Genomic DNA, 13,540 nt, shown 5'->3' with positions numbered 1-13,540 from the left:
TTATTCCGTGCAGCCTTAAAACAATTTGTTTATGTTTAATTCCCTACAATCTCCAGGATATGTGGTAATGTATTGACACAGCAATGATTTGTGTGCAAAATTTACATTTGAGACCAAACCATGCCCCCTCAGTGCCCCTTCATACAGTGAAAGCATTTATTTCCAGTTCCAGTTCCCTGACATTCATGAATGGCTTTGATTCAGACTATTTTGACAAAATCTAGACCCAACCTTCACACACAGATTGTGGAGATTACTTAAAAAAGGAGGCTTTTTTTGTGTGTAAACAAAATATAGCATAGGGTAACTTTGATGTACTAGTAGCCCATATAAAATGGATTAAATGACTTCTCAGATTTGTTTTGTTCAATTAATAAGTTCATCATGCCTATCTTCCACACATAAAACATATAGGCCTACAACTCAAAACTAAGCTACAACTGAACTCACTCAAAAACTCCTATATGCAGTTGTGAAATTATTTTTTTTGTTTCTCTTCCAGAGAGTGAGACATCAAAGCAAACCAGCAAAGCCAGTGGTAAGGGCCCCCCCCCCCACACACACACACACACACACACACACACACAATTGAAAAATATAAAGCTTATTGTGTAAGATTAGCGAATGCTTTCAGCAGTTTGCTTTCCGTAACAAAAACCTTATGACATTCTTACGAATGTCCATTGCCAAATTCAAAGTAGTGAAACAATGTAAGACCCCAAATTGACAAGAATAGCTTTTTGGTGTCATGTAACGTCACTGTGCATTTTTTCCAAAATCTGGATTGAAACAACATGCTTAATAAGTTGTCTTGCTCTTTTAGAGACTATAGTATCGTGGAATACAGAGCTAACATACAAGTACATATGTTGATATAGAACAGAACAGCTCTAAACAGTGACTTCATTAGTACCATCATTAGACATCACTTCTATATGCCTCAAGCGTGCAGAAGCGGTGGTAAACTGAAATTATATGAACACATCTGTTTGCTATAGAGTGAACCACAACTTTCCTAGATGCCAGTGAACTGGAGGGCTGCTGTGCCCCTCTACTTCTGGTCTGTCTCCTGGTCCTGATGTGGCTAGAGCTGACCATGGTTGGTCTCAGCAGGCGCCAGTAGTACTGCTTAAAGTAAACAAGAGGAGGCGAGAGATACCATGCATGAGAACGGCTTTGTGTTTTGTTTGAACTTGTCAAACCAAAGCCAGGACCATGCTTGATCCACCGATGGCAATGATAAAAAAATACATATATGTAACGGGGTTACAATTATGTGACTTTCCATCCTGCTCCCTACACACAAAAATACTTCAACTCTGAAACTGTGTACAGATTGACCCATGAGGGTCCCGTCTTCTAATTTGCGATCTCACAAAATGCGGTAGTCACAAAATAAAACATTTACGTGTTGGGGCTGTCCCCTCATATAGTCGATGAATGGAATAATTGGCAGATTTTTATTTGCTTTTTTTCCCCACCATATACACTTCCCCTGTGAACTATAATCTCTTTAATTCTGCCAGTGTATACTAACTTTCAATAGCCAGCAGCGATTGTGAAAACAACATTAAAGTGTTTTAAATTGTCACCCTCACCAAAATATATTTGGATGACTGAATATGCTGTACAGAGTTGTTTATTGAATGCAGGATTATGTTATGTGCAAAGAAGCCCCTGCATTTCTACTTTAACATGACTCTCATCATATACTGTATATTAATATATATATTAGAGAGAGAGATATTAGAAGTGTATGTTTCTATGTTGCATTTCAGTTGAAGGTGACAGACTACCATGTGAAATGTTCAGTGGTGTCCCGCTACGCCCAGACCACAGTTCAGAGCTCCGTGTGGAACCAGCTCCCTCTCACCAAGGAGTCTGCCTTCGAGGTGGACCTGCCTTCCTCCGCGTTCATCTCCAACTTCACCATGTGAGTCTCAAAGTCAAACGTTAAAGATGGAGTGCCACAATTCTTTCATGTGTCTATGAGGTGACAGTACTTCATTAGACACCGTGGAGTCATTTGTACTGTATGTGCAATGGTGTATTAACTTTGTATTTAGGGTTTCTTCCTGGAGGCAGAACCCTTAACAGTCAAACGGGCCAATTAAATAAACAGTAATATAGTGACATCACACTATCAGCCCCTCCCCTAACCCCTCCCCCTTTATCATACAACTACAGATGTGGGTGCGGCTTCAGTTCAGGTGGATCACCACCCATCACCACCCACCAGGCAAACCAGGCATACTTAATGAACTGGTGGGCGTGTCCATATAAAAGCATGATTTTAACAAATACTGTATACTTTTTGGAAAAAGTTATTCCTCCTTATATTATAATAATACCTGATGATCATGTTTTAGGGTGGGAGAAAAATTGTGGCACTCCATCTTTAACCATCTTTTTAGCAATGAAATTGACTTTTGGCATGCTGCAGATGATGAGCCAATAAATAAATGCAGCCCATAGTCGGTGACTTCAGAGGGGTTATGTTAGGAACCCAAATTCCGGTTGAGAGGAGGCACATCATTGGATTACCAAGAGGGCTGGAAACCACTGTCCTTTAAAACTGCTAAATATAAAGAAAACAAAATAAGCCACCATTGCAGGCCCAACAGAAAGAGAGCGGAAGCAGGTGAGGGGGGGTAGAGCCTCAGGGCAGATGAATACCAGGCTTTGTAAATACAAGTTAAAAAGTTAATAGAGAAAATGACAGGAATATGCCAAGTCTTATCCCCGTTTCTGCTCTGCACTGTTGACCAAGGCACCATGCCAATGCAGACATACTGTAGGTCCCACGCACACATGTGTGCATAACGTACCGAACATTTCACATACACATTTGCATGTTGCAAAAACACCAATCTGGAAAAACATGTAGTTTTTACAACCTTACACTGACGTGTGTGTAGACTATACATAATCACTAATTGCTCCCTTATTCATTCTCTCTCTCTCTCGCTCTAACTCTCTAACTCTCTCTCTCGCGCACGCACACACACACACACACACGCGCGCGCGCACACACTCACTAGCACATACATGCCCATTTTTACACATATACTCAGAAGTTATTGCCAAATGCAGTGCACATCATGGACTATCCAAAGGAAAATAGCTGCGGCAAATGTGTTTCTTTGGTTCTGTGGCACTTCTGTGTCTCAGACTGAGAGCACTGTGTTCCATGTGTGTAGGTCACTCAAGTAAAGCCATTCCCTTACCTTCTCAGCCACATATAAATACAAGTAACTCCATTTTCCACTGGGCTCTCCCATGCCATTCGGCTGTGTCTGAAACAAGACCTGCTTCAAGGCTGCGGGTTTATTTTGGTTGGCCCTTGTTGTTTTTCTATTTGGATATATTTGTTCAAAGAACTTGACCTTATTTTAGCACCTCGTCACGTGACAAGAGCAACGGCAGTAGGAATCAGAGAACTGGGCGGTGTGACTTGGATTACGCCCTCAAGCTGAGGTTTCTGTTGGGATTTTGTTGGGTGTAGCTGCCTGTGTATACGGCCTCATAGGTACAAAGTGCTTGCTTGATCCGTATTCATTAATCTTATTTTCTTTCCACTCACCTCTGCTAAACAACCCCACCTCATGTTTCATGTTTTCAATGCAAACTACAAACACAATATATATGTTTGTGCATAGTTGAAACAAGCTACTACTTACAGTATATAGCCCATCGACTTGCATAATACCTCCCTAGCTGGGGGGTGGGTGGGGCTGCGGGGTATGCATGTTTGGTTTCCCATACAGGAGCCCGCGGGTGCAAATGTTAAGGAGCTAAATAAAATAAATCATGCTAAATTTCCCGGTGGCATTAGATTCTATATCTCTGCTGTCGGGAGGAAACCTCATAACTCCAAAATGTTCATTTCTCAGGAAATGAAAAATATAAGTTTTTCAGGAAATTAAGAAAACCGTATTTTTTTTTTAAAACAAAGCAATACAGCCTCATCAAAGTTGGTGTTGTAACTTTATATATTGTCAATTACTTCCATGAGAGGGGGAGAGGTGGTGGAGTTAGTTGTTTTAGCAGACATTTTGAGGGTCTTGTCCAAAGCACTTTTTTATACTACTTTCCATTGGTTCAATATTTTCGAAACAACACACAGACGTAAAGGGTGTTCAATAGCACTGGTTTATGCCAAGAAAAAATGAAAAACCTCAAAAATTTAGTTTCCTCCCGACAACAACGAATTATGCTGTGGCTCACATAGCCCATTCTGAACGGGATCCCATTTTGGTGTTAGCATCATGTTATGCTTTAGCTATTGAAAAATAGCAGATCTACAAGCTCATAGCGTGCCACCGAGTGGCGCGCTACGAGTTTGTAGGTCTGCTATTTTTGAAAAATTGAAGAACGACTGACATTTTTAGAATCTGATCTCAGGTCAGAATGGGTTAATCAGACCAGTGTGTGTCCAGTGGAAACCTCGTATGAATCTGATCTCAGGTCAGAATGGGATAGAAGAGAGTCATGTGTTATTTCTCCGTCCTCTATCCCATCAGCACCTCCAATGGCAAGGTGTACGTTGCCCAGGTGAAGGAAAGAGCCGCCGCCAGGAAAATCTACGATGCTGCAAAGAAGCAAGGAAAAACAGCCGGCCTCGTTGCTACCAAGTTGGTATTTTGAACCTGTAGCTATATAGCACTTCACAATTCCACTTTGGAAAATCATTTTAACCCTGTAAAACCCGGATTAAAAAGAGATTTCAACCTTACTACTACTTTTTACTACTAGGACTTATCAGAGGAAATTATGTAAATTGTATGCACATTTATAATAATTATTAAAATTATAATGATAAATTAATTATTAAAATTTCCGGTCCAGAGATTTTTTTATTTGTGTGAATTTCAGCCTCTGTGGGGGGTATTTATATGCAAATATCATGACCAATGGCATTGCAATGGCATTGCAATGAACATCAATGATGACGTTTAGGTGAAAAAAGATCATAAAAAAATATATCAATCAATTAATGAATTATTAATGAATTAAAATATGTTGTATTATTGCAACGCTGGGTGTTACAGGGCTATAAGGGGTGACGATTTCCTGGACATGCAGCAAGTAAATTTATTTCGGACACTGTAATATCATGCAAACATTGTCAACAAAATCAAGCTACTCTTTATTGTACTCCTTGTGTTACAGAGAGAGGGAGATTGAGAAGTTCCGCGTAGCAGTGAGCGTGCCCTCAGGGGAGCGAATGTCCTTCTCCCTGACTTATGAGGAGCTGTTGCCACGGCGGCTTGGACGCTACGAGCTCAGTTTGGGTTTGAGGCCCGGTCAGCCGGTCCAGAACCTCACTCTGGACGTCAGTATATCAGAGAGGACGGGCATCAGCTTCATCAAAGTCCTGCCACTCAAAACGAGTCGACTGCTCTCCAACACTGTCCAAGGTAAAGTATTGAGAGGCAGACTGAGGCTAACAGAAGAGGCTTTTGGAGAACCTGATTAGGATGGAGACAAATTATCTGATGCAGGACAATGTCACTATGACTGATAGAGACAAGATGGGTCTATTCCAAACCAAATAGTGTAAGACCCATATCCATACTTCCCAGCGATCACTTGATAGCTGGTCCATCCATAGCTCATTGAGAGCTGTGTTAGATTCCTTCATTGTATGGCATTGGCATTGGAGAGTTATCATTTCAAGAACGACTCTTGGGTTTCTCAGCTCTATAACCTCAACCTATTGAGAAAATAATTAATATGTTATCAGCTCTACCACATGGGAATGAATGACATGCTCAGTCTGTTGACATGCTCTCCTCCTGGCAGGGGATGGCGACCCGCCTGCATCCACACAGATCCAGCAGAGTAATGGCTGTGGCCGCGTCCGCTACAGCCCCACGCTGCAGCAGCAGAACAGTGTCTCCACGAAGGGCCTCAACGCAGACTTCATCATCCAGTATGACGTGCAACTCACAGACCTCATGGGTGATGTCCAGGTGAGCACCTGTTCATTTTAGCATCATCAGTCCCTCAGTGTATGCTGTATTTGAGTCAGTCAGTCACTCTGCACACTCATACTGTGACGGCTATGGCCTCTGTCAGGGTGTGTGTGTGTGGGTGTGTGGGTGTGTGGGTGTGTGCGTGCGTGCGTGCGTGCGTGCGTGCGTGCGTGCGTGCGTGCGTGCGTGCGTGCGTCATCTGGGCCACACAAGCAATGTTCTGGTGTGGCCAGATGAAAGAGGAAGTGCATTGTGAAAGGTGTCTCTTTTTGCCTTAGCAAAATTCTTTAGTTTGTGGCAGTTTAGCCATATTTTTGTCTTTTCTGTTCTACTCATTCATTTTTGCATTTTATCTCTCGATGTTTGCCTTTATTTGCAAATAACACAGTCAGAAAGGAGTTCTCTGCGATACCTTGGTTATGTGTTTTTTGTGCCTCTATATCCCAGGTGTATGATGGCTACTTTGTGCATTATTTTGCACCACGAGGGCTTCCTGTGGTTCCCAAAGATGTCATCTTTGTGATTGATATCAGTGGCTCTATGATTGGTGCCAAGATAAAACAGGTGCAGTAGGAAAAACAGAATGAAAACATATCTAAAGACGTCAAATAGTCGACATGCAATATGAAATGACAACACGTTCTGTTGGTGATTTTACAGACCAAGCAGGCCATGGGCACCATTCTAGGAGATCTTCGAGAGGGAGACCACTTCAACATCATTACCTTCTCGGACAAGGTTCACACCTGGAGGAAGGGACGCACCGTTCGGGCAACTCGCCGGAATGTGCTAGAAGCCAAAGACTTTGTGAAGAGAATAATCGCTGAAGGATGTGAGTTGGAATTTGGAATTATTCACGAAATCACAACATCTATTATAAAAGCTTTTAAAGATATATACTTTTGTTTTGCTCAATCCAATTTATTTGATATTCATTCATGTTTTTTCTCCATCATCATGTTGCTGATCCTATCCTGCTTCAGGGACCAACATCAATGCAGCTCTGCTTTCGGCTGCCCAGCTTGTCAACCCCCTTCTCTCTGCCGGCCCTGGCCAGTCCTCGTCTTCTGGGGCACGCCGTGTCCCTCTGGTGATCTTCCTAACCGACGGAGAAGCAACCATCGGTGTGACAGCGGGCGACACCATCCTCAGCAATGCCAAGAATGCTCTTGGCGATACGTCTCTGTTTGGCCTGGCGTTTGGGGACGACGCAGACTTTGCACTCCTGAAACGCTTGGCCCTGGACAACCGCGGCGTGGCCAGAATGGTCTACGAGGATGCAGACGCCGCGTTGCAGCTGAAGGACTTCTATGACGAAGTGGCCAGCCCCTTGCTGTCTGACGTGCAACTGTCCTACCTGGACGACCAGGCGTTCGATGTCACACATTCCCTTTTCCCAAACTACTTCCAGGGCTCTGAGCTGGTGGTGACCGGGAGGGTTAAGCCGGGGATCAAGGATCTGAAGGTGTCGCTGAGCGCTGTCGATTCAAAGCAGAGCATGACGGTGGATAATAATGTGTTGATCCCCAAGGAGAAGGGGAATGGGACTGCAGAATCAGTAGGCTGTGTTGAGGGAATCGAGGGAGTCTCCAGCTTTGTGCACCGACTCTGGGCTTATTTCACCATCAAAGAACTGCTGCTGGCTAAACTGAAGAGCAATGACCCTGCAGCGCAGAGGCTACTGGCGGACAAAGCCACCAACCTCTCGCTCAAATATAACTTTGTCACGCCGGTCACGTCTTTAGTGGTAGTAAAGCCCGATACGGATGAGGCGACTCCGTCTCCAACCACTACCACTATGAAACCCACCACCTCATCCGGCACAACCACTACTACGACCAGCACGGTCGCAGCTACCACCAAAACAGCTGCAGCCTCGAAGAAGGCGAGCTCACCTTCTAATCACAAGCCTGCTAAAACTAAATCAGATCCTGCAGTCACTAAGCCTCCAAAACCTCAGCCACCTCATGGACGCCCCACATACACCCCTCAACCTAAAAAGACCTCCTCCACGTTGCCTCCGTCAGGGAGAACAGTGGCATCACCGTCCATCAGGAAAACCACTACAACCTCTAGCCCAACTTCAGGCAAAACAGCTCCAGCGCCTCTCTCTGGGAAGATCCCCACTCCCTCCTCTAATTCACCCAAAACAGCCTCTGCTGCTCCTCGTAGGAGAATCTCCTCCTCTGTGCTGAACTCCCTCAAAACCGCCCCTCCACCAGCACCCAACAAATCCTCCACCCCGGAGCCTCATCTAATCAAAACAAACTCTCCCGCCGCGACGAGAACCTCCACTACACTCGGCGCGTCCACTACAACAACACCACTCATCGGAACCGATCCCGCGCCCCCGCCCGGGAAACTGGCCACGCTGCAGCCCAGCACGGCGAGGACAGTCCTCAGAGTGACCCTGCCCTCATCAGAGACAGAGAACAGCTCCATGTCTGTCACAGACGCTCCCCCACCAGATGTCACCGCCATGCCTCAGGTGTCACTGACCCCCCTGACGTCCCCCAGTCCTGTCCCAGCTCCAGCCTCGCAAGACAACAGTTCAGATTCAGACTTGGATATAGATATTACCGTACAGATATTACCAACATTTGCACCAATGCCTGGTGCAACCGAAGGACCAAAACTATGGGAGGCAGCGGGGCTTCTGGGTAGGTTGTCCGAGCTCTACTTTGCGTTATTGGTCGATGAGTCAAACTTATAATTATGCTCTTAGAAGTGCCGTGTTGAATAATGAGACAGTGCAGTCGTCGTTCTCTTTTCTTCTGCGGCCCCGAGCACCTCTGGAATGCCCTGCCGGAAGATTTATGGCTAAGTCAGTGTCATCTTTTAAATCGCATCTGAAAACGTTCCTTAGATGTAATAGGCGAAATGTCTATGCTTGTATTTTTGTAAATCTAATCGTTTGTGGTTATGTCTCTGAGTCACAGTGACGTGGCTGTGGTCTGCCGACCAACCAGACAAAAAAAATATAATTATATCTCATTGCCATCGACAATGAAAGGAGAAATTGGGTCAAATGTCGGCCAAAGATGACGTAAAATGTCCGCAACACACAAACATTAAATGTCATTGACAATTAATGGAACATTCACGTCATCTTGTCCCCACACGTCTCATATTTGCTATAGACAATGAAAGGAGAAATTAGGTCAAATGTCCACCAAATATGACATACATTTGTGGCAACAGACATTCTGATTGGCCAGTATGAGATGATGTACGATGATAAGAGCGCACCTCACTTCACACCGGTGTGATTCTTTTTTAAATGTGAATTTGAATTGACTTTTGTCGTTTATGCCTATGGATGGTTGGCATTGTAAAGGCCTTTATAAATAAAGTTTATTATTATTATTATCATTAGTAGCACTAAGCATGCCTAATGCATGTTCTGTATTTCTCCACTAGATGTCTCCACCTCCATTCAGATCCAGAGAAAAGGTGACTATATATTCTTTACTCCACTGCTTTGACATGTCTATTACATTTTAAATGACTGTTCCATTATAATCAGTTGCAATTGAGTTTGAACTGTAAATCTTATTTTCTCTCCTATATCGATTTATCATAGATATTGACCTTGTGAAAGGTGAGTGTTATTAATATTTCACAAACTGTAGTTGCAATGCTGATATAAATCTGGACTAATCTTCCCTAGCATGGTACTGAATGTACTGTGTTTTATTTCCTCCCAACATTTGAATTTCTTCCTTCTATTTATCAGACTATGACGCAACTTATGATTATGACTACGATCTCAACTATCATTCCTGTGAGTTTAAAATCCTCCTCTGCAAGAGTAAATTCAGTGAAATTTCAAAAGATTCTGATAGGATTCAATTTTTCACTTTTTTTTATTTTCAGGGGATGATACCGCTGATGCAGAATCATTTGGTAGGTAATGGGTGGTGTTTACACAGCAATAGTATCACTTTAAGATATCACTAATTATCTTAATAATATACAGCTTGCTTGCAAACCTAGACCTGTCATTGATTCCAGTGCTTGGGCTGGAGGAGGACTGTCCTTTAGTTGAATGTCTTGTCCTTTTAGACCCCCCGGCGAGACTGAGCTCTGTCAGAGTCTTCTCTTCTTCAGGTAGGCATACAATCTTCTATATACATAGACCGTCTATAGATGTTGAAACAACGTTGCTTCAACGTCTAATCTAAGCCTAGACTGCTAAAACAACTTTCATTTTAAACTATTTTAACCCATTTTTAGACGACCCTTCTATACGTCTATATTGGACTATTAAAGAATGCTCAGTGGGAGATGATGATGTTACTTTCATGTTTAATGTTGTCTTTTGTAGTTGACGGAGATCCTCATTTTGTGGTTCAGCTGCCAAAGCTCCATCAGAACCTGTGTTTCACGATAGACGGCAGGGCCAATGATGTTCTGAGACTGTTAGAGGACCCAGAGAGAGGTGAGCCATATTCCACAGAGCCATGTTCCACAGAGCAGCATCCTCTCCTGCTAGACATTGAAGCCTCAGTTATGCTTCGGCACACAACAGTGTTGCTCACTGATCACGCTTTCACTTAAGTCAGTTATCTTTGGCAAGCGACACGCGACACCATCATGTGGAGAACTATAAATTATGCATAAACACACACATTAAAAAAAAACTAATTTATCCATTTGTAACTCAAATGTAACCAAGTGGACCCCAACACTGAGGATCTTTCTATAATTATAGATCCCAACTCAGTTTCCAGTAAAATGGACATCGGAAAGCTGTAAACCGTATTAAATCCACTTTCACATGCCGATATCTGCCTCGTCAAATACATCGTTTTTAAACACATTTCTCTTTCCGTTGGCAATTAAGGAATCACTGTGGACGGTCACCTCATGGGCGCCCCCTCCAAGCACGGCGTGGAAGAACGCTCTCGAACCTACTTTGACAAAATCACCATCTCCTCCTCCATGGGCACGTCCGGGCACGTCGTGATCACCCTCACGTTGGACGTGGCGGTGGTGGAGGGGGAGGGGCGGGACACCTTGCCCATCAACCAGCAGGGCTCCATGACGCGCCAGGGTGTGAGGGTCGCCGTGGACAACCACCGGAGCTGTCGGATAGAGCTGGCCAAGGACGTGCGTTTCCTGGTTCTGTTCCACCAGTACAAGCACCCCAGTTATCTGCAAATGGCCCACCTGGGATTCTACATCACAGACGGACAGGGGCTCTCGGCCTCGACTCGAGGCCTTCTTGGTACGTGTTGTGTTGTGTTGTGTTGTGTTGTCGTGTCGTGTCGTGTCTGAACCCGGTTTCCTGCTGACATTTTTACCATTGAGCTAATAAAGCCTGCTGCCTGCCTGCTTGTTCAGGGGATACATTTAATCTTAAAAAATTGAGTCTGCAACAAAACTCTGGCTTATTATTAATTCAATGTTTTGCCGTTTTTCCAGCACCTGGGCTGGAAAAACGGAGTGGATGTGCATGCACTATCACCTCTATGAATTGAATCTTAAATTGTAAATGTAATTCATGTCAGATCCTGTGTCTACTGTCTAGGTGAGACATGACCTTTGACACTGATCTAAAAGTCTCAATAGAAGAGCAGGGATACTAAATACATGCAACCACATTTGACATACTCTACAGATTGCACAACATTACATTTTATTCATTTAAAAGGTTACATAGTGCTGCTTCAATTAATAAAACGTCATTTTAACCAATGTGTACAGCGGTGGCATAAACTAGTATACCGGTATGTAATGTAAGTAAGGCTGTACCCTAGCCCTTATTTTAGGACTCGAACTTCGGCAGGAATTTTCGAGTGAACATTCGGACCAATCATGACAGAACACAATTTTTCGGGCCAAACAAAGAATTAGAAAGTAGATAAAACGGCAGGTTACAACACGTTTTGTTCTTCTTTGTAATCATTTGGTCCAAAATATTGTGCGTGTTGTCATGATTTGTCACGACAAGAGTTGGCTTCGTACGACACTTTAAGTCTTTAAATAAGTTTTGAAATGCCCATGGAGAAAATGAAATGGAGAATAATTTCCTGGGCCACTTATCATCCCTCCCCCATTATTTTATAATATATATATAATTATATAACATAACATATATATTATAATAGAATACATCAATATTAATTATTAAACCAAAAGTTCAAACATAAATCATAAATCAAATGCTTTCAAAATAAACAAACAGTTAACCAGTTGATCCAAGTTAATGACACCAAGCCTATATGACTCACCGAAGGATGCTGCCATGCTGCTGCCAAACATTTCAGCCATCTTGCATAGGTAGAAGTGGGAGTGGGGAGTGTAGGAACTGATGTCACCTTTATATTGCCTTGATTGACAGTTGACATGGGTTGCCATTTGCGGGTTGCCATGTTGGCTGGGTTACACTTACATTTTTAATATATACATTTTCCCCCAACTTTTGAAATATGTTTTCCCTTCAGCTTTGAATGAAGTTTAAGCCCAACATTGTATTTTGCGTTTGTGACAATACCAATTTTATATTGAAGATGAAGTGTTAGCAAGTTTAACCATGGAATTAAACCATTTTCTTTTGTTTGTTTGTTTTATTAAAAAAAAGAAAAAGAAAAAACGAATGGTTCAAACCCATTAATTAAGATTTGAGCCAACCCTAACGAGCGAACATTCGAACCTTGAATGTTTGGGGATCAGCCTTAAATGTAAGACCAATATAACTTGCACAACTGCATTGTTTGGAGGTGGTAGGACACATACTGGTTCGTAAGTAATATTGCCTGAAGCTCATACGCGCAGGAGCAAAAACTGTATGGATTTCAGCTCCAAATTGATTCTTGTACTTGTACTTTCCTTGTGTACAGGACAGTTCCAGCATGCCGACATGAGTGTCACTCCTGCGAGGGATCCTCTGGGGGCAGCTGGTGTGCACCGACACAGCAAAGAGGGGATTCTGGCCAGGGGGACGCTAAAGTTGGGGTCAACCTACATGCCCGTCACCTTGCAAGACAAGACTCTCAAAGACACGGTGAGGAAACGCCACCTCGGAAGGTGTTGGGTGGTGCCCAAGGCCGAAGTGGAGAGACTGCTGGGTTATCCATACCAGAGCTATGTGGTGGATCACTTATAAATAACTCGAATTACAATGAATAAATAAACTCCTGGGACACAGCCGAAGTCATAATAATCATCGTGGAATGATTATTTGATGAAGGATGAACAAACGCTGGGACTCCTGGCATGCAAAAATGACAGGATGTCAGTGAGTCTTACTGAGTCATCCTCAACTCCTCTGAGAGCAAAGAGAGGGGGTGGGGTGGGGTGGATGGGGGGGGGGGTGGGGGGGGGTGGAGCTGGGAGGGGTCTGCTACAGTGCATACGACAGCTGCAAAGAAAAGAAATACCAACAAACGGAGTATTGAAGATATAGTCAGGGATGAAAATGATGTCATTGTACTCTCTGCTTCATAGAATTTGAACTGGATCCATGTTCTGTGGTTGGTATGGAAGACAATTGTCAGACTGATCCTTTGCCTGTTCACATGGCAACTACAAAGACAGTTTCATTTGTGCTCCCAATA

At 43.4% G+C, this 13,540-nt stretch overlaps 1 protein-coding gene across 4 annotated transcripts in view; it reads left to right on the top strand.

Moving 5' to 3' along the window:
• itih6 (inter-alpha-trypsin inhibitor heavy chain family member 6) overlaps positions 1-13,254 on the top strand; it is a 13,816-nt gene extending 562 nt beyond the window's left edge. The window contains exons 2-17 of one of the 4 annotated variants that reach the window (XM_080764190.1): positions 503-538; positions 1,779-1,933; positions 4,524-4,634; positions 5,173-5,420; positions 5,806-5,975; positions 6,426-6,542; positions 6,639-6,810; positions 6,962-8,638; positions 9,399-9,431; positions 9,562-9,579; positions 9,715-9,762; positions 9,855-9,884; positions 10,044-10,088; positions 10,306-10,419; positions 10,825-11,208; positions 12,824-13,254. In XM_080764190.1, the coding sequence (XP_080620316.1) occupies positions 503-538; positions 1,779-1,933; positions 4,524-4,634; positions 5,173-5,420; positions 5,806-5,975; positions 6,426-6,542; positions 6,639-6,810; positions 6,962-8,638; positions 9,399-9,431; positions 9,562-9,579; positions 9,715-9,762; positions 9,855-9,884; positions 10,044-10,088; positions 10,306-10,419; positions 10,825-11,208; positions 12,824-13,089 (3,624 nt within the window). In that variant the 3' untranslated portion in view covers positions 13,090-13,254. Of the gene's footprint in view, positions 1-502; positions 539-1,778; positions 1,934-4,523; positions 4,635-5,172; positions 5,421-5,805; positions 5,976-6,425; positions 6,543-6,638; positions 6,811-6,961; positions 8,639-9,398; positions 9,432-9,561; positions 9,580-9,714; positions 9,763-9,854; positions 9,885-9,992; positions 10,089-10,305; positions 10,420-10,824; positions 11,209-12,823 lie in introns of all 4 variants that reach the window. The other 3 variants (XM_080764188.1, XM_080764191.1, XM_080764189.1) reach the window with 3 other exon arrangements.
• Positions 13,255-13,540: the final 286 nt, after the last annotated feature.

The sequence above is a fragment of the Protomyctophum bolini genome (assembly GCF_963924005.1).
Source record: "Protomyctophum bolini genome assembly, chromosome: 5".
Lineage (NCBI taxonomy): Eukaryota > Metazoa > Chordata > Actinopteri > Myctophiformes > Myctophidae > Protomyctophum > Protomyctophum bolini.
The sequence above is the reverse complement of the archived record's forward strand: the minus strand, read 5'-3'. Positions and strand labels throughout refer to the sequence as shown.